Genomic DNA, 20,619 nt, shown 5'->3' with positions numbered 1-20,619 from the left:
CTTGTTCAAATCCCATAGCTACTAAATTCTTTGTGTGAACTTGGAAAAATTGTTTAACCCCTCTGGGTCTCAGTTTCTTCATCTGTAAAATTGAGGAAATTGTATTAAATTAAGGTCCCTTCCAGCTCTAACCTTAAGATCTTGTTGCCTCTTAATTGGTAGGAGGGACCATACCTGCAGCCTCAGTTGGGCATTTGTGCCAACCTGGTTAGGAACAACTTATTGTGAATTTTAAAGCTGAATAAGTAGGTTACAAGCAGATCATCTGTGGATCTTGTGCTTGGCTTTCTGGGAGAAGGAAAGACATCCTGGGCTTTTCTAGCATGAGAGGGACCTCAGGAATTGTGGCAAAGATCTTAATGTTCCAGAAGAATTCTGGACTCTCTGTTGCATTCAAGTATTTTGTTAAGTTTTGGTAAATTATAGAAGATAGCCCAAGTCTTGTGTCAGTTTCCCTAGAGAAAACCATCCCTTCCTGCTTATGATCTGCACTGACGAGATTGCAATTTCATTAGGGCTTCTCTGGGGAATAGGTATGCTAGAAGTCAGCTCCCCAGGAGGGTGGGGAGAGGTATGATGGGAGAGAGGGGGTACTTCAGTTCTTGACTAAAGAACTTTGAAATTCATCTGATCTATCTGATCTTATCTTCTCACTTAACAGTTGTGAAAACTGAGCCTGAATATGGGAAATTGGTATTTTGGAACCTCAAGTTATTTTTAAAAAAGGATCTGTAGAGATGCATTGCCCTACCTTCCTTCTCTCAGGACTGTTGGAAATGAAAAGACCCCCTCTTAGCAGAAGAATTCTTCCAAAAGCAAATTTATAGAGTGCTGGACTGGAAGAGAATCAGGTAGCTTTGAGTTTGGACCAGACTGACTGCTGGGGTTGTCTATGATGATTCTTCATCAGCATGACTCCAGAAGCTCCTATACCAAAGCTCAAGGTACTATGGGGGTAGACAGGTCAAAGAAGTAAGAGACATAGTCCCTGACTTGTTTTTAGTCTAATGGAGAAATTTACAGTCTAATTGAAAAGACAGGTTACAGAAACATATAGAGAAGACAAAGTTTGCTTACTAGAACAAAAGAGAAGCATCATATCATAGAGGCACTTGATTTGGGAATGCAGTTCAAATTCTGCTACTTCTTATTACCTGTGGGATCTTGGGTCAGATAGTTCATCTTTCTGGGTTCTATTTCTTCAGCTGTAAAGTGAAGGAGTCTGGGTTAGAGTCTATGACTTCAAAACACAAATAGAAACAAATAGATCCTAGTAGGCAACATATTGACTTAAAAACCCCACAAATTTACATTATGTGTATTGAATTGTATTTTTATTTATTTTGTTAAATATTTCTTAATTAATTTTTTGATCTTCAAGTCTCTCTTGGTAGTGTTGGTCTGTGAGGTTTGACAACTCTGGATTAAATGATTTCTAAGATCTCGTCTAGCTCTAAATCTATGAACCTTTAAGTAGGAAGGTCTGTGCTAGTCTCTCCTCTGGGACCCTGTGCATATTTGGTCTCTTGGTGTCACAAGAAACTCTTTGAGTTGCAGAACAGTCACATATGTTCATTGGTAGAGGGCATTTCCTCACCAAGAGTTCCATTTTCAATGAAATCACAAGCCAAAAACCAAAATGAACTATGTGAATGAATGCAAAGTAAGTCCTGGGTTCTGACTGCAGTCATTTCAAAGCTGGCTTGTGTGTGACTTTCAGTAAATCAAGTCAACTCTCAGTGCTTGAGTTTCCTCATCTGTGACATGAGAGTGTTGGTGAATGATAACAAAATTCTGCTGGATAGGAGGGGATGAGTAATCAAAGAAGGCTTCTTGCAGGAAGTGAGTTCTAAATTGAACTTTAAAGGCAGGGAAGAATATGGGTTAATGAAAAAAATCAAGCTCCTCATATTAGGAGTATGCTGGTAAATGTGGGACAACCAACTCTCCAGAGGGAAAAAAGTAAGACTGCAAGACACTTAAGTTTAATTTGAATTATTAACATTTTCTCCTTAACTTTTCTTAAGTCTACACAATCTATACAACAATAAATCAAGCTCAGATTTTTGGCATTTGAAGATCTCTGAGGTGTAAATGCTCATACTGAAAATTTTCTTGAGACCTCGTTTGAGTTGGTTCCAACACAATCCTATCTATATCCCTAGAACTGAAGCTATAGATTCTCCACTAGGCTTGAAGTAGGAGTGCCCTGTGTTCTGACTTGTTAAACCCTGAGCAGGGAGAGAGATGGTTTTATCCTCAGTCCTCTATAAGAGAAGAATGTATGAAAGAGAGACAGTGAGGTTGCCATTTTTTTTAACACTTGTTTAAAACTGAACTTTTATTTTTTCCAATTACATGCAAAGTTTTCAACATTCATCCATTTGCAAATTTTTTGAGTTCCACTTTTTTTACCAGTCTCCCTTCGCTTCCCCCTCCCCATGGTGGCTGACAGTCAGTAAAAGTTGTATATGTGCAATGTGTTTAACATATTTCCATATCGGTCATGATGTGAAAGAGGAATTAGAACTAAGGGAAAAGGAAAAAAAAATCATGAGAAAGAAAGGAAAATCATAAAAGAAGTTTTGAAAAAGTGTAGGATGCTTTCAGATTTCATAGTTTTTCCCCTCTGGCTGTGAATGGTATTGTCCATAGCAGATCTCTCAGGATTGTCCTTGATCTCTGAACCACTACATCCTTCATAGTTGATCACCTCACGATTTTGTTGTAAAACATTTACTTTTAAGTTGCCTGAAATACCTTTGCAATTAATGCAAGTATTGTATCGAGTCACATTTCCCCAATCATTAGATGGGACTGCTCAGTCTCCATAAAAGCATCAGTGAATATAAGCAGTCTCTCTTTTTTTAAATTTTACAATTCTGTTGCTTGCAGTGCTACAAGCTTATGTAATAATAGATGAAGAAACGAAAAAATGATGCTAAGTATCATTGCATCTTCTCAAAACAAACCTACACACGGTTTACAATGGGGCATCATGCCTCATTCCCAGTCAGTCCTGCATGACCTGTCTTCACTGGAAGGGTCTGGATCATCAATGGTTAATCATTTCAAGCATGAAGCTCAAACATGAGCTAAGAGTGAATTCCATCTACTGTTCTCCCTTCATTCCAGGACATTTCATGTTCCTTTTTCCCTGTTTCCTATAGACAACCTGCCAGGAGCTTATTTCAAGTAGAGAGCACTTCATTTTTTTGAACTCTAATGCTTGGCTCATAGTAAACACTTGAATAATTGACTAATTGATTCATCTACTCAAAACCTGGGTAAAGAACTGGTCAATCAGCCTGTTAGTGGGTGGGGCATTTGGGCCCTACTTACATCCCCACCAGCCTCTGGCTTGACCACAGGTGGCTGAAGGTGGTCCTGCTGCTGATTTCCTAGCAAGGCCTGGCCCAGGTTGAGAAGGAGGAAAGGAAAGAAGGGTAGACTGGGGGTTGGGTTGAAGTGGGGGAGATATCTAGATCACAGAATTGTCTTTACAAGCATGAAGACTGCAGAGGAAGGAAGGAAAGGCTCTTCAGAGCTGTCTCTATATTTTTTTTTTAACTTGCACAGACTGGAGTGTGGTCCTTGTGGAGGAAAAGCCTAGTGACCCTAGGAGTTGCTGCTGAGCTGTTTGTAGGGGATAGGAGTGCCGTTGCTACCAGTATGACTAATAAAAAAAGTTCGTTTTGGTGGAATGCAGTCGATTTTGAGACTTTATACTGATTTTATTTTTGTAGCATCGTAGTATAAGACTCCCCCTCCCCCTTTCCTGTCTCTGTGATTCCAAAGAACATATAATGTTAACCAGAATAATGGGGGGGGGGGGGCCGGCGAGGAGGGAGGGAGGGAGGGACAGGCCGCGTGCTGCCAAGGCTGATGTCATGTTCCCATGACGTTATCTTGGGGCCGATTGGGCTGCACTTTGTGGAGGCGGGAGAGAGTGGAGCGGAGGGAGCGGCCGAGAGAGGAGGGCTGGCTGCCTGTTGCCTGGCCCTCCGGGACCTTGGCGTTCCCCCAGAACAGTGATGGGAAAAGCAGCTTGAGACATGGAAAATTGTCCATGCACAGCAGAGGCGTCTGGCGGAGTTTGGGGATTAGTTCTGGGTGCAGACTGGCTCCCAAAGTGCCACTGGGAAAGGGAGCCCAGGGGAGGAGACTTAACATGCCTAATGGGGATTGGGAAGGGGAGCCTCATCCTCCGGACCCTGCACCCTTTCCTCTTGTTCGGTCCCAGACCAACCATAGCTAGAGATTCATGGGCAGGCTCCTCATAGGCGGGCTCCCAGTAACTCAACCTTTCCCTAGGGACCTGGAAACAGGGAATCTCTCTCTCTCTCTCTCTCTCTCTCTCTCTCTCTCTCTCTCTCTCTCTCTCTCTCTCTGTGTGTGTGTGTGTGTGTGTGTGTGTCTGAGTCTCTGTCTCTATCTTTCTTTCTCTCTTTCCCATTCCCATACTGTCTGCCAGACAGACCCCCGCTCTGCTTGGCACCTTACCTCATTTTTTTGAATTTGTGGTTCACATTAACACTAGGTGTTATTGTATGTTGTTCAAACGCACACTGTGAGAGGTTGATTGAGGGGATGAACAAAAGTCTCTGACAGCTGCTATCTGAAGCCAGTCTCCCTGATAGACTCTGGCCTCTTTAAGAGTGAGTCGGGGGAGTGGGGGAGGGGGGAGCGGCTAGGTGGCGCAGTGGATAGAGAGTACCTGCCCTGGAGTCAGGAGTACCTGAATTCAAATCCAGTCTCAGACACTTAATAATTAATTACCTAGTGTGGCCTTGGGCAAAGCCACTTAACACAATTAAAGTCCTTACTTAGTACGGTGTCTGGTATAAGTAAATGCTTGTTTCCTTCCTTTTTCTTGTCTAGAACAGAGCTATTACCCTGAAGGAAAAAAACAGGGGCCACTAAACTCTAATAAATAAACCTGTTGGGTGTATACCCACTTAAAGAACCTCAAATTAACATTATTGTTGAGTCATTTTCAGTCCTGTCCTTCTCTTCCTGACCTCATTTGGGGTTTCTTGGTAGAGATACTGGAATAGTAGTCCATTCCTTCTCCAATTCATTTTTACAGATGTGGAAAACTGAGGTAAACAGAGTTAATGACTTGCCTAGTAAGTGTCTGAGGCTAGATTTGAACTCAGGAAGTTGAGGCTTCCTGACTGCAGTGTGGCACTCTATCCACTGAATCACCTAGCTCCCCACACATTAACATTATCTATATTTCTTTCTATTTTATTTTTCTAATTATTTCTCAATTATATTTTAATGTTTCCTGTGCCTTCTTCACCCTAAATTTGACATCTCTGGCTTAGAGTACTGAAATGGTTAAGTAGTAAGAATTTAGGGTCACACAGCCAGTATGTATCAGAAGCTGAATTCAAACTTCCTAGCACCTGCTTCATGTTACTTCTCTGTCCTTAGCAGAAGCAAATTCAATTTACTCCAGTTGGGAGTGGAAAGGAAAAAAAAAGTAACAACCCTGTCCTTAAAGAACTTCCATTCTGAGAGGAGGGGAGAGGAATATGACATATAATTAGATAAATAAATAGAAAGCATACAGAAAGTCAAAATAAGATGATCTTAGGAATAGAAAGAGTCCAGAAAAGATTCCTAGAAATGTCACCTTTAGGAAAAATAGTTATATCCAAAGAATCAGAGATGAAGAGGGAGTGAATTCCAGGTGTCAGAAACAGACACAGAGGTTGGAAATAGCAAGCAGGTCAGTTTGGTTTGAATCCAAGGTGCATAATGGAGAGGGGAAATGTGAAATATCTGGAAAGGTAAAATCAAGCCAGACTGAACAGGTCTTCAAGTAACAAACAGAAGAATTCTAATTTCATCCTAAAGATAATGTGGAGTCACAGAAGCTTCATGAGCGTGGGAGTGACACAGTCAGACCTGAGCTTTAGAGGATTATTTTAGCAGCTGTGTGGTATATGGCTTGAAGAGGAGATAGACTGGAAACAAGACTTCCATTTCAGATACTTTTGCAATAGTCCAAGTGGGGAAGGAATGAGGGATTGAACTAGAAGAGGACATATGAATCAACAATTGAATGTGGGAGGGAGAAAGAAGAGTCAAGGATGACTCCTGGGTAAATGGAAAGATGGTTATGTTCTTGACAGAAATAGAGAAATGCAGAGGAGATGTTTATAGGGAAAGGACATGTCCAGTATGCAAGGTAATATAAGGACAGGAATTCCAGAGAGGGAGGAGAGCTAGAGGTGGAATCATCTGCTTGGAAATGATAATTGAATCCATGGAGAGGAGAAGAGGGAAAAAGGAAGGAGGAGGAGGAGAGGAAAGAAAGAAGAGAGATCAGAACTGTCTTGGAGGTACACCCATGGTAGGGAAGCCAGATCACTGATGATCTTGCAAAGGATATTGAGAAGGAATAGTCAGACAATGAAGAGAAGAACCAGTAAAGAGCAATACCTTACCAAAGGTTAGGGTGGAAACTGGAAATAGTGTTTAGGAGAAGGGGATGGTCACAATGTCAGAAATTACAGAGGAGATCAAGGAGAGTGAGGAATTAGAAAAATTCTTTGTGAAAGGTAGATAGCCACCAAATGTACCTGGGTAGAAGTAATACTTCATAGAGTTTTTATTGCTATCCCATTTGACCCTCAAGACACTCAGTCAAAACTCAGGAAAACTGGGTTCTGGTCCCAGTCCTGATAGAGTCATGTGACCCTGAGCAAGACATTTTGCCATTTCTAGGACTGTTTTCTATTTTGTAAAATCAAGAGGCTTAGACTACAAGGAGTGTGATGTATACTGGCAAGAATGTAGAATTTGGAGTTAAATGACCTGAGTTCAAATCCTGACTATAATCATATTGTTTGTAAAATGCAAGGTCATTTACTTGATCCCTCTGGGTCTGTTTATCTATAAAATGAGAAGCTGTTTTAAGGATCTTTTCCATTTCTCTTCAGTTCTTTTGCAGTTCTGCATCTTATGATTCCCTATGATCCCTTTCAGCTCTAAACCTCTATGCTTCTAAATTCAATGCACTTTTTATTTCCCCAGTTTTTTAATTAATAAGCATTTATTTTCTCTCTCCTAAGTTTCAATCCCCCCAAAATAAAGAAAAAACAAACCCCTTGTAACAAATATGCCTACTAAAGCCAAATAAGTTCCCACATTCAATGCTCTTTCCAATACATCATGCATAAATAAATGGTAGCGCCAAACCAGGGTCACTAGAGACCCCAGACTGAGTTGTTGTCTTTCTTGTATAAAACTTGAATCTGTACTTGGAGAGAAGTCAGTTGGAGTTTCAGGTTCTGGTTTTGGTCCCCTGGGTTCTAGCTATCTTCTGCCTGTCCAGAATATGTGGTAAGGTCTGAAAGAGCCTGGATGAATGACTGTTGAACCTCTCCAGAGAGGTGACTGATACAAAGGGGAGTGCTGGGTCTTGGGATGGGAGAGAAGGTACACAGTAGGCCTGGCAGAAAGGAAAGTTGAATGCCAAAGTGGTTTTGTGATATTCTTAGGGTATTGGTGACAGATTTTTGGGTTCCTGAGCTGTTTGGCATTGCTGACTTTTTGGCCAGGGAGCAGGCAAATGGGGGATTCAGTTCTGCTCAGCAAGGAGCTGGAACACAGTAAAGTCTCAGTATTTGGCTAAGAGGCCAGTGAAGGCTCTGGTCATTTAACAGCAAGATAAATAGAGTCTGAGTAATTGGTAACAAGTGTTGAAATACTCCTCAGCTAGCTGTGTATCCTTTGCCTTATCTAAGCCTGCTTTTGGTGTTGTGAGCTTCTTCTTGGGTTGTCTTTCTGCGTTCATCCTATTGAACTGATGGAGAAACTGAGGCCCAGAGACTTTAAGTCTCCCATACCAGAACTCTGCTAAAATGAAAGTAGGGATGAGATGTCGTTTCTGCCTGGATTCTATTTCTGTGGTGTCACAGGGCATTTCACAGAAATTGGATAGTGCCCAATGAGGCAAAGGGAAGAGGATTTTATTTCCTAATGTGACTTGAAAGATGATGGGCACCAGTACCAGTGGAAGGAGTAGGCTGAGTGTTAAAGCTTCTATGATGTGGTATCCAGATTCTGGCATCCATAATGGTTTTTCCAGAGAATAGGATTTTTTATTTTTCAAAAATATTATTTCTAAAGGTATTTTTGGGAGACTTAAGCCAGAAAAACTCATTTTTGCTGAACATAGTACATTTCTCTGGTCTCCCCAAATACTAAGGGGAGGCTGTGCTGGGCATCTTGCAATCATACTTCAGGGGGAATCAGAAATCCCCCTTCCTTTTTGGTCTGTCTGGAATGAGACTCCTGGAAAATACTGGTATAGAAGAATTTGGGGGCACTCATGAAATGGACTTTGAAGAAGCTTACCAGTTCCTGAGAAAACTACAAAAGTACCTTTCTCCCTTCATCCCATTAGGGCTCTTATATCCTGGGTGGAAGGTCCCTAATGACTCTGGTTAATGATGAAAATCTTTTTCCCTACCTTTAGAAAGGTTAGAAAATGGATAAAGGAAAGGAAGGGATCAATCACAAGCATTTATTAAGTATGGTACAGAGAGAGAAAGAAACAATCCCTACTCTAATATTCTAAAGGGGAAAATAAACAAGTTTCTACACGTCAACCTAAAAAGCATAAATATAAAGTAAATACAAAGAAATTGGGAAGGAACCTTAACCAGAATGGAAAAGCACATAATTGCATTTGAAATTGGAACCCTACTCCCATCTTCCTCCTCATACCATCCTCATCACATCCCCTTTGTGGTTTTTTATTTATCTTTCATCTCAAGCCTCCAAATGCAAGTTTTTCTGATTCTGTTTCTGTACCAGGCATCTAAGCTCCTTAGCTATCCTTTTCCACCTAAAATATATCATAGAATCATGGATTTAGAGAAGAGAGGGACCTTAGAAGTCATCTATTCTATCACTGACCCTCATTTTTAACAGACTTAGAAAAGATAAGTGACTTATATAAGGTTACATCATTTATCAAGATTTGAACTTGGGTCCTCTGACTTCAAATGTGTTGCTCTTGCCAGAGTTCCATGTGCCAATCACTGCTTGCATGTTGATTAGGTTCCTTGTGTTCATTTCTGATGGAAGCTCTATCCTAAAAATCATAGGATAATCAGGTAGACCAATTTTTCCAGGTATCACCTGGTCAGACCTTCCAGACCTGTTACTTCCCTGGGCCAGGCAGATTAGGTTCTGTCTTAGAGCAAATGGTTTTCAAAGAATCAGATTCTAGTCTCTCAATTCTGTCAGTGAGTTGGAAAGTTCTTCCTTATGTCTAACCTAAATTCCTCATCTTGCCACAAGGTAAACCCATTTCCTCCACTTGTGGCTTCCTGTTCTGTCTACTTGGCTGATAGGTAGGAAACCAAGGGCAGAAAGTCCTCCCACCTTCCCTTCTGCCTGCCAGGTATCATCGGAATCCCTTTTCCAAGCCCCAGGGCATGGCTCCCAACTGGCCATGCTCCAGCTTCACTTTGACAACGACAGCGATGACTGTGTAGGTAAAAATGGCCAGCCCCAGGTTAGGGGCAGCTGTACTATTGGCTGGACAATCTGAATCCTGGACAGGACTGTGATGGGATTTCCATGAGTGAATGGAATTTAGTTTAACATCAGAAGTGGGTGAGAGGGCCCCTTTGGTCTGTGTGTGGGGAAGACATCACCTCTTCCTTCCTGAACATAGCAGACCTAGGGAAGACAGAAGCATCTAAGGCATCCTCTTCTTTAGGAGTAACTCCTTTGGGGACATTAGAAGTATTTAGGGGAGGCCTTCTATTTCTCCCAGTCTAGAATTTGCTCTCTCTGAAAACTGGCCTGGATCTCAAACACTTGCTGAGGAAGTCAGCTTTCTGGAACTTGTTACAAAGAATAAAAAATTAGAGAGGAGGAAAAAAAGCATTTTGACAGATCTTACCAGTACGTCAAAGAGCACTAGCTTAGTTCAAATCCCACTGGGGATGCTTATTATCAGTATGACCTTGGGCACATTGTTGACACTCCCTGGGCCTCAATTACCTTATCTGTAAAATGAGAGGATTGAGCTACTACTGTTTTCATGGCCTGCAAAACTCTTGCTAGTGTGGTTGGAAAATGTTTTAACAAAATAAATAAAAGCATAATAGAACATAGATAATGTTTGTGGTTTTGTAAGTCAATATGCAACCTGTAGGGATCTATTTCAACTTGAGTTTAATATTTCTTTGGACCAAATGGTCTCTAAAGAACTTTCCAAATCAGTTCTATGACATGTATGCAATGTTTAGTACCTGTAGTCTGTAGAAATGAGGGAGGGGGGTATATCCAACAAATATTAAAGATTGAAAATATTTGTGAATGGGGGGAGGGGAAAAGATGCAGGGGGAGGGGTTAGATGGAAAGAATGCCAGACCTGGAGTCAAGAAGAGTTATCTCCCTGAGTTCAAATCTGGCTTCAGACGCTTCCTAGCTGGGTGACCCTGGGCAAGTCATTAACTCTGTTTGTCTTAACTTCCTCAAGTGGCCAAACCACTCCAATATCTCTGCCGAGAAAACCTAAATAGGGTTGTGAAGACTCAGGTATGACTGAAAAATGAATGAACAACAAGTACCAGGTATTGTGTGTGGTGCTGGATTCCTAGGGATGGGCCTCGGGGATGCATCATATAGAGAAGCATTAAACTTACCACTGCCTGAGAACTATAAATCTCAACACACCATTTAGTACCCATATGACTTTGGACAAGTTGTTCAACCTCTCTGGTGCTCATTTTCCTCATCTGTTAAAGTCCCTTCTTTCTCTAAATCTGTGAACTCATGATCCCTTTGATTCCTCATATTGGGCTAGGCCCTCTAGGAGTCAATATAGTTTATTAGAAAGAATCTTGGCATTAGAAGACCTGAATCCAATTCCCAGATGGGAAACTCACAGTGTGCAAATCACTTTATTGTTTTGATACTTACAATATCTAGTGTTGTGCTTGGTTGGTTGGAGTTTTTTTTGGACTGGACCTACGATTTCATCATTAAAGTAGAAAAGTGTCTGGGGAGCTAAAAGGTTAAGTGATGGTGTCCAGGACCACCCAACCAGCATGTGCCAGAGGTCCTGCTGAACCTAAGGCCAGCCCTCTGTCCTCTATACTATCGCCCCCTTTTGGCTGGAGATTATTTTTATAATATCTTGTAGTGCTGTTGTGAGGAAAGAGCTTTGTACATAAGTGTGGACAATTGTAATTAGATAGACCATGCCTTCTGTGCCCCCCAGGAATCTGTTCCATCAGGGTCACTAAAGGGAGGCTTGGGGAAGTGGGATGTCTCCTCTGGGAAGTTCATTGTAATTTTCCAAATTACCCTTAGTTCACCCTTTTCAATTGTCACTTGGGATTTTATCTAATTCCTTTAGGAATCATTTTATGCTACTCCTGGGATATTCGGTTTTCTCAGCTTGTTCCCTTTTGGGTAATAGGATTAGTTAAAGTGGAAGGAAAAGAAGGCAGATAGCCAGAAACTCCCCCCACACACACACACATATACATACTTCCTTCTCTCCAATAGCATGTTGGCCCTGGTCACTGGGGAGAGAAAGTAAATATTTGAGTTCTTTGTTGCCATGGTGTCTCAGGACAGCTGTGTCTCTAGGGGAGGAGCCCCCAACTCTTGACCCAGGGAAAGCATCACTTCTCTGAGGGAAATAAGAGTTCTCAGGGAAGGAAAACCATTGGGACCCTGTTAGTGTAGACAGCTGTAACATTTGGGGGGGGCATTTTCTATTATTACTTTTTATTAAATGCACATTTTAAGGCCTCAAAGTAGATCTCGTATTTATTGTGTGATGATATATTCTGTATATATCTATGTATAATAAGATGTCAAATCCCCCAGTGGATAATTTTTAAAAGGGGTGCAATTGTCAATCTGCTAGGCATAGATGCCTCCTCCCTCTGGAAGGCATGGAGGGAAAACCATTAGTATTCCCAGGGAAGGGAAGAGGACACCATGGAGTGTATGTGTGTGGGCTCAGGACTTCACTGCTGACAAATTATCTAGTTCCATGGTTTTGCTGCTACCACCTGAGGACCATTGTCTAGTAATAGCCTTGGACAGTTGCCCTTCTCTTCCTCCTCCTGGGAGTGAGTCAAGGCAAAGCAACAGTCTCAGGCCAATTGTCACTGTTGTTACAGCTGAGGGCATTTGTAATGTGCCAATCGAAGGCATTTGCCAAGAATGTTTTCCTCAATTAAGAATGAAAGTCAAAGGTTTGAAGATGATTTGATACTATTGTAATTCCAATCATAAATGATGCCAACCCAATAGGCAGCTTTGGGTAAAACAAAGTCTGAATTCTGGGGGGGGAGGGGAGGGAAGATAGTGGAATGTCTGAGAGGAGAAGTCATACTGACAAATTAGTCCACTGAGAGACAGGCTTGGATATACCATGTGTCACTACTTTGTAGCCAGATATCACAAATTGGGTGCTTTGCCCAGCATTGGAAGAGCACAGAGGTAACTCACTGACATAGGAAGGGAAGGACTCCATCAGCATCCAGGTCATCACCAGAAGTCCTATTTCCTATAAAAACAGGCCATAGGGTGAAATGATTCTGGAAAGGGCAAATGAGAAGGATGTCTTTGCACAATATACCCCTCACTATAATAAACAAAATATGCAAGGCATGCCACCATTAACCTGGTTGGCGGTCTTCTTTGAATATGAAAGACAACCATTATTACAAAAACTGCTTTTCTGGTGATGATTAATACAATCACAAAGTCTATAATAACTAGAAAAAGAATGGGGCAGGAAAAGGAAAAAAAAACAGAATGCATCTTTGTCAAGCTTAGGAGACAAATCTCACTGAGATCCCCACTAGATGCCTGTGCATCAAAACCTGGCCCCTTCCCACAGCTTGGTCTCTTGGGAGAACAGGTTGAGTGACAGTATATTGAGGAAGAAGAATCTCTTTGCTGGGACTAGTTACTTGGATAGGAATGGAGGTGCTTACCTTTAAAGGGAAAGCAACAGAGTCCAGTGAAGGAAAGTACAGGTCTATAAATTGGTCCTGGTCATTTGTATTAACCAAGTGCTGGGAATTTGCTGTAAGGAAACTTCCTCCAGTGGTGCAGTAAAGAAGGATCTGGGGACACAGAGAGGTTAAGTGATTTGTCCAGGAACAAAGAGCCAGTATGTCAGAGGTGAGAGATGAACCCTAGTCTTCCTAGCTCTGAGGTCATCTCCTATTCACCATACCAACTTTCATCTCATCTAGGGATTATACTTATCCACCACGCAGTGCTGTTGTGAAGGAAAGAGCTTTGCTCATGAATGTGAACCTTTATTATAAGGATGAAGACCAAAGTGACCAAGGGTACTGAGGGTACTATACCGTTCTCAGCTCCATTCATGGAGTAGCCCTAGTCTTCTCTTGCTTAGGGCAAGTGCTTGTTCCTTTTGACCCACTCCATGGCCCTGCTCTTCTATGATCATCTCAGCTACCCTGGGATCAGGACAGTAATTTTGCTGCAACCTAGGATTATTTCCATGGCCTTTGGCCCTAGAAGGGGTTCTTTGGACTATATTCTATTCCTTTCTTTCCTCTTCCTTCATACCTAGAAAACCCATTCAAAGTTGGGAATGAGAATAGAACAGAAAACCCTTTTCTTGTCTTCAGCATTTTGGAGGCTTGCTAGCAGCAACTCATCCTTTATTGAAGACTCTGGAAGCCTAACTCACAAGATTTTATGCATGATCCTTTTTATTTCCCAGGGACATCTCGGACAACTTCATCAGCACGTTAGAGATCCAGTACTTTGAAAACCTCTCTGCCTTGGTACAACTGTATGTGACCTGTTCTGACTACCTTTTGTGACCACCCTTATACTCTTTCTATCAGGCTTCCAAAACCCATATTGGCATCAATTCAATTTTAATCTAAGTCCCATCTCCCCAAACATACCCACATCTTGCCTCCCCAACCCCCAAGTTCCTCAGGACCATTCCTTAGGAATCCTATAGGTTAGCGGACACCAGACAGTGAGATCCAATCCATTCATAAATACTTGACAGCCTAAATGTAGAAACCAACCATATGGGTTCTATCCAGAGAAGAGCTAGATTTAGGGCTTAACAAAACAAAAAAAGAGGAATTTAACTTTAAACATATTTTTATTGGAGTCAAAGCAAATTAAATTAATAAATATGCTCAATGATTTTTTTCTTACTAACTGCAAGTCTAATCCATTTTATAATTAGTCTTATTGTTTTGAGTTCAGGGCATTCTTTTAAAAAGTTAATTTAATTGTTCTTAAGTGACTTCCACTTAAATCTTACTCCCATGCCTCCGCATAGTGTGGTCTCCCTTTTTAAACTCCTTAAGGGTTCAGACTTTTTGTTTTCCTTTCTATTTTCAGTGCTTAGCCTACTGGTTGTCATATACTAGGGATATTGTAAAGTTCTGATGTTTAATGAATTGTTAATTCTGGTTCTTGAAAGTGGTGGCAGGGGAGCACAAGCCCTGGCAAGTCTCATCTACTAAGATATCAGGGCTTTGGACATGAACTTAAATAACTACACAAATTCATCATCCAAGGGTTACTTGGTGATGCATTTCTTGGTCACAGCAGCTCTGTGATCGTCCACTAAGCCAGAGAGAAACTGTAATCTGTCCAAGTGGAAGTAGTGACCACTCCATTGAAATTTGGAGATTACTGAAATATTATATACCTGTCCCCAATGAGAAGTGATATGAGAAGAATAACATCCCTTTCCCTTAGGAAGCCCCTTAGTCTAAAGGGGGGAAATCAAATTTATATGTTTATAACAATTAGAAAACAGGGCATAAGTGAATATTACTATTTATTAGATTGGAGAAGACAAGTGCTTGCGAAGTCATAAATCAGTTATATTTATTAAAAATCAAGGCAGAAAGGACTTTGACTTGCCCAAGGAAGCAGTAAAGCATTCCAAGAAGGGACTGACCAACCTAGGCTATGGGTAGTCACAAGACTGGGCCCAGGTCAGGGGGGTGGGGAGGAAGGAGGGAGACATATCATTAAAACTAATGCCCTTTCTCTTTCCTTTCCTTCTTTCAGAGACATCAGCAACAACAAGATTTCGACACTAGAAGAAGGAATATTTGCTAATTTATTTAATTTAAGTGAAATGTAAGCGGGGATGATTTTCATTCAAGAATGACTGGTTTGATTAGTTCAAGAATCACCTCCCCCCCAACACATATACATCACTTTCCTCTTAGACTGACCTCTTAGCTCCTAGGGGACAAAGAGGTTTATCTGGAGATCTACTTCCTGAGTGTTGTGGAGAACCAACTGCGGTCTAGGCTGCGAGCAATGGTGGAACAGGGAACAGAAATTATGTCTATCTCTGGGGTTTCTTGTCACATTTGGAGATTTCCTGGGGCCCAAATTCAGTGTGGATTCAACTCTTCCTACTTCACCCTTCTATATATGGTTCGGGGTCCTCTAGAAATTCCCACACTCTAAAGAATAAACCAAAGAGAGTTGTTAGTGATATTCTCAGAGGAATTTAGATTAGACATTTATTCCCTATTGTCAGGACTAAATGACACTTCCTGGGAGACTGCACAAGGGAAGTCATGGAATCCTAATTCCTAAGAAACTTCAAATAAGCCCTCTTCTCATTTTCCCTCAAGTGTGGACTAAAAATTGAATTAGGTTGCCTTTGCCTCATTTCCTCTTTGTCTGAGGTTCTCCTGTTCCCCATCCTTCCTCCTTGGGCAGAAACTTGAGTTTGAATCCATTCATCTGTGACTGCAACCTGTCCTGGTTACCCAGATGGTTGGATGAGCAGAAGGTCAGTGTGGTTCAACTGAGGGAAGCTCGGTGTGCTGAGCCCCCATCCTTGGCAGATGTCCCTATCCTCAGCATCTCATTTTCTGATGACACCTGTGGTGAGTAGGACTATGGGGAAGGGTTAGGCTTCTTGGATGGATCAGTTGACACCATATGCTGCATTTCCTTTCAGACAGAATTCTTTTCTAGACCTTGTCGGGGGAAAGACAGGAGGAAGGAGAGCTAGTCCCCACTTTGGGGATCTTTTGATGTGGGAAATATAGGTCAGAGACAGGAAAATGAAGACTGAAAAAGTCATGAAGAAACAAGTGCAAATTAAGATAGGATAAATTAAGTCCTTAAATTAAGAAGTGGTCCAAAACAATATGGATGGGGGGAAGGAAAATCAAGAAAGGCTTCACCGGGGAAGGAAACACCAGACCCTCACACCATGTGTTTCCTTGTCTCTGACAGATGAGGAGTACATTGCCTGCCTCCAAGACAACAGCTCAAGCACTATGACTGTAGTTATCTTCTCTGCCACTCATGATGGTGTCCTGGCCCAGAACATCTGTAGTGCTTTCTGTTTTTCCCTTGGTCAGGAGTATGGAGGTCTCTCAGAGGAGGGCAGCTGCTTCTGCGGTATAGCACGCTCTCCTAATGCTTCCTCCAGTTGCCTCCTCTTCTGTCCTGGACATACAGCATCTCCTGTTGGATGCCGGGTACCCATTCTTCTCCACAATGTCTTCCCTGCCTCTTCAGGAGCCTCCCTCTGGGGACCCCGAGTCCCCCAGCCTGCTGGCCACCCTGTGACCTTCAATGTAACCACCCTACTTCCTGCCAACAACTTGCACTGGGACTTCGGGGATGGCTCCTTGGCATTGATTACTGGCCCTACTGCATCTCACCAATTTATTTTCCATGGTCACTATAATGTGACTGCTCTTCTGACCTTAGAAGCAAACACAGCCTTGTTGTGGACAGAGGTACAGATAGAGGCTGTGCCCACAGAACTAGAGCTGCTGTGCCCATCTTGGCTACAAAGTAACGAAAGCCTTGAATTTGATATCCGGAATCGAGGGGGCTCTGGGCTCAGTGCCATCTTCAGCATTCTGGCAGAGAGTGAGCAGCCTGCCCGAGGTCAGTCTCATGGAAATAGTGCCCCTTTATGTTCTTTCTGTTCAACTTTACTCCTCCCAGGGCCCTAGGGTGTGATCTGAGGAAAGGTAATACACTAATTCTGCTAGTATTCCTACATCCTAGCTTCTTGGTCTGCATAACCTAGTTCCCTCTTCACCATGGTCTTACTAAATATCATGGAACAGCCAGGAAGGTGTCTTCATGTCCCAGACCCTGACCCTTCTTGTCTGGGTCCAACTCCATAGAGGAGGTCAGGTTACAAAGCAAAATGCCCAGGAGTTTTGGTCCCTGCTTCAGTGGGGTCTTACCAGGTTTCCTCAAGAGAAACCCTTACTCTTTTTCTCCTTACCCTCTTTTACAGTGGTCCACCCTCTGTGCCCCTCAAGCACTGAGATCTTCCCTGGGAATGGTCATTGTTATCGCTTGGTAGTGGAGAAGGCTTCATGGCTCCAGGCCCAGAGGCACTGCCAAGCCTGGGGAGGGGGAGACCTGGCCATTGTGGGCAGCCCTGAGATCCAACGCTTCCTGGTCTCCCAAGTCACCAGGTAAGGGCAATATTCTCTCTAACTGGTAGAGGCAGGATACAAAGAATCTACTTGGACTGGTTTCCTCACCAGAGATGGGATCTTTATTACCTAGAAGTCTAGAGGAAGTGTTAGAATAAGTCTAAAGATCTTTAGCTTTTAGAACTCCATGTCTCAAATCTGGCAGGAACTCCATAAATATAGGCATTCAACTCTCAGCTCCCTGCCCCCTTCCCACCAAGAGCTAAAGAGAGAGGATGAAGTCCTAGAGGTAAGCTGGAGCCATCACAGTCTCTCAGTTGTGGCCTCCTCACTTGACCATAGATAAACAGAAGCCATTGGTTCATCAGTGTGGGTATTCCCTCCAGTGACATAGATTGTGGCCCCAATGTTGCAAAACCAAAACTATACATCACCCTGTTGTCAACTGGGTCATGATGCTTTTTGAACACAGCTGGGTTTATCTTCAAACCGCAGGCAGTTAGTGGAATCATATTTAGAGTTTTACTAACTTGGTAGAGCCTGTGTCCCATTGGCATAACCTCCAAAAGAACCCAAAGTCAGTTCCCTACCACTAGCAGCATCAAAGAAAGATTTTAGTGAATAGACTTTGAAAAATTAGGGAACCACTTTTGCATGCCCTTAATATCTTCACCATGCCTTTTCCACATCATGCAGGCAGTGTGTGCCTAGCCACTGCTCAGATATGAGCATTATGTATTTGAGCTAGGCAGAATTAGGACTTAGAAGATGTTCTCTAAGATAACAATAACACAATTTTGAAAGATTTAGAAATTCTATTTAAAAATTTTTATTTGGTTAAATATTTCCCAATTATATGTAAAAAGTTTTTTAACATTCATTTTTTAAAGTTTTTGAGTTCCAGATTTTCTCTTTCCCATTCCTGGAAAAAAGCAAACAGTAATGATATTAATTATACGTATGAAATCATGCAAAACATAGTTACATATTAGCTATGTTACAAAAGAAAACACACACACAAACCCCAGGCAAAGGGTTTTTTTTTTTGTTTTGTATTGTTTAGGTTTTAGCAAGGCAAATGGGATTAAGTGGCTTGCCCAAGGCCACACAGCTTGGTAATTATTAAGTGTCTGGGGCTGGATTTGAACTCAGGTACTCCTGACTCCAGGGCCAGTGCTCTATCCACTGTGCCACCTAGCCACTCCCGAAAGTTTGTTTTTAACAAAAAGGATGCTTCAATCTATACTTAAGAGATCATCAATTTTCTCTTTGAAAGTGGAAAGCATTTTTTCACCATGGGTCCTTTGGAATAATCTTGGATCACTGGAAAGATGTATATGAACTCTGATCAACACAATGACTAGCCACAGTTCTAGAGAACTCATAGAGTGGATTGACTCAGAGTGTAGACTGAGGCATATTTTCATGTTTGTACACATATATTCTACAAATATACAAATACAAGGCCATGTCCAAAAATATATGCTATATATTTGTATATGTGTGTGTCCAAATATGTGTGTGCTTATGTGTATACAGACAGAGATGGAGAAAGAGAAGAGAGAGAGATAGCTAATGCTAAAATTTCTTTTGCTTAATTATATATATTTGTAATAGGCTTTGTTTCCTTATTTTCTCATGAGGATGAGGGGAGCAGTGAGGAGGGAGAAAATTTGGACCTGAAAATAAAATAAAATTTAAAACAAATCACTACCCCCAAACCTGTAGACATGCTATTTGAATTATCCAAAATATATCTGGTCTGAAGTATGGATAATTGAGGGGCTGCTGGAAAAAAAGGATAGTAAGGAATTGCTAGTGAGGATTTCCCTAAAGCCCAAAGGGGCAAGGAAACAGGACATAAGATATGTTTACACTGGATCTCCTTACATGTAGTCAACTTTTGCAAATGCCCACTGAAGAAGTCAAAGAGCGAAAAAGGATGTGAGTGAGAGCTGAGGTGGAAGAGGAGAAGGAGAATAGGAGGGGTCAGCTGGACTGGGTAGCTTGGTCCGGAGGTGGTTCTGTCCAGTTGGCCAACTGCCATGACAGGGCTATTATTGCACTGGCCCTGGGGAGGAGAAGAACTCTTCCGGCCTGATGGCTTGCTCTTGTCAACACTACCAGATGCAGATGTTGGCCAGGGGCGGCTTTTATAAACATGTCTAGGAAAGCACACGGAATGGCCCAGATGTGGGGGTGGAGGGGTGTTTCCCAGTGGCCCCTCCCTGGTCTTCATGCCCCTCCTCCATCACCACCCAGTTGGAGAATCTGTTTCCCAGATGTACAGGGCAAAATGGAACAGTCCCTGGAATTCTCTGATGCCCCTGACCCATCCCAACCTCACACTTAATATTCTCAATTAATTCATACCCTAACCTTTTAATCTTAAATATCTGATGAGCTTGCATTTGTATCCACGAAGGGGCAAAACTGTCTTGGCTACAATGTTTCTTTATACCAACCTCTATATTGAGTACTTGCATGATCTGTAGGACTGCATGCCTGAACCTTCCTGATTTCTCCTGCCTTGGGCCCTGTACCCTTGGTCGGACCCTCTTAAACAAGTCTTGATGAAGGCAGGTGTGATCATTCCTATCTGAAAAGACATACTCAGAGTCACCCATTTTTGAAGCCTTCAGATTTCTTGAGGAAATGATGCAGAAATGTGATTCCCATTAGCAAGAGACTAGTAGATCTCTTAAAGTGTCTGCTTGGTTTCTTTCTGACTGTTTTTCTTGAGAGACAGAGAGAGAGAGAGAACAAAGTTATTATCTAAAAGCCAATTGGGGCATGTATATGTCCATTTATTTCTTGGTGATGCTTTTCTTACCATCAGGTCACAGAGAGGCTTTCAAACCCCAAAGACAGAAGGGAACCTTGCATGGGTGACTTCATGGGAGGTGCTGAAAAAAGACCCTGGGACCACAGTTCAGTCCAGAGCTGAGCTGTTTATCCTCAGTCCATACTATAATTCTTCAGTTATGGGTCTGGATCAGGGAAGGATGGAGGAAAGAAGGATTATCTTCCCTTGGATTCATGCACACGCCCATCATGATGTGGTGTGGCAGGGAGTGCTAGCTAGGAGAAGACACTTGGAGAGGAGTAATAAGGACTTGACTGCTAGGGGACAGGGAAGTTATATGAAGGAAGAAGGCTGGCCATGATT

General features: G+C 42.2%; 1 protein-coding gene across 2 annotated transcripts in view; it reads left to right on the top strand.

The window, feature by feature from the left end:
- PKD1 (polycystin 1, transient receptor potential channel interacting) overlaps positions 1-20,619 on the top strand; it is a 117,210-nt gene that overhangs the window by 47,820 nt on the left and 48,771 nt on the right. The window contains exons 2-6 of one of the 2 annotated variants that reach the window (XM_074197226.1): positions 13,760-13,831; positions 15,085-15,156; positions 15,754-15,923; positions 16,279-16,944; positions 17,306-17,489. In XM_074197226.1, the coding sequence (XP_074053327.1) occupies positions 13,760-13,831; positions 15,085-15,156; positions 15,754-15,923; positions 16,279-16,944; positions 17,306-17,489 (1,164 nt within the window). The other variant, XM_074197227.1, reaches the window with a different exon arrangement.

The sequence above is a fragment of the Macrotis lagotis genome, chromosome 8 (assembly GCF_037893015.1).
Source record: "Macrotis lagotis isolate mMagLag1 chromosome 8, bilby.v1.9.chrom.fasta, whole genome shotgun sequence".
In the NCBI taxonomy this organism is placed as follows: Eukaryota; Metazoa; Chordata; class Mammalia; order Peramelemorphia; family Peramelidae; genus Macrotis; species Macrotis lagotis.
The sequence above is the reverse complement of the archived record's forward strand: the minus strand, read 5'-3'. Positions and strand labels throughout refer to the sequence as shown.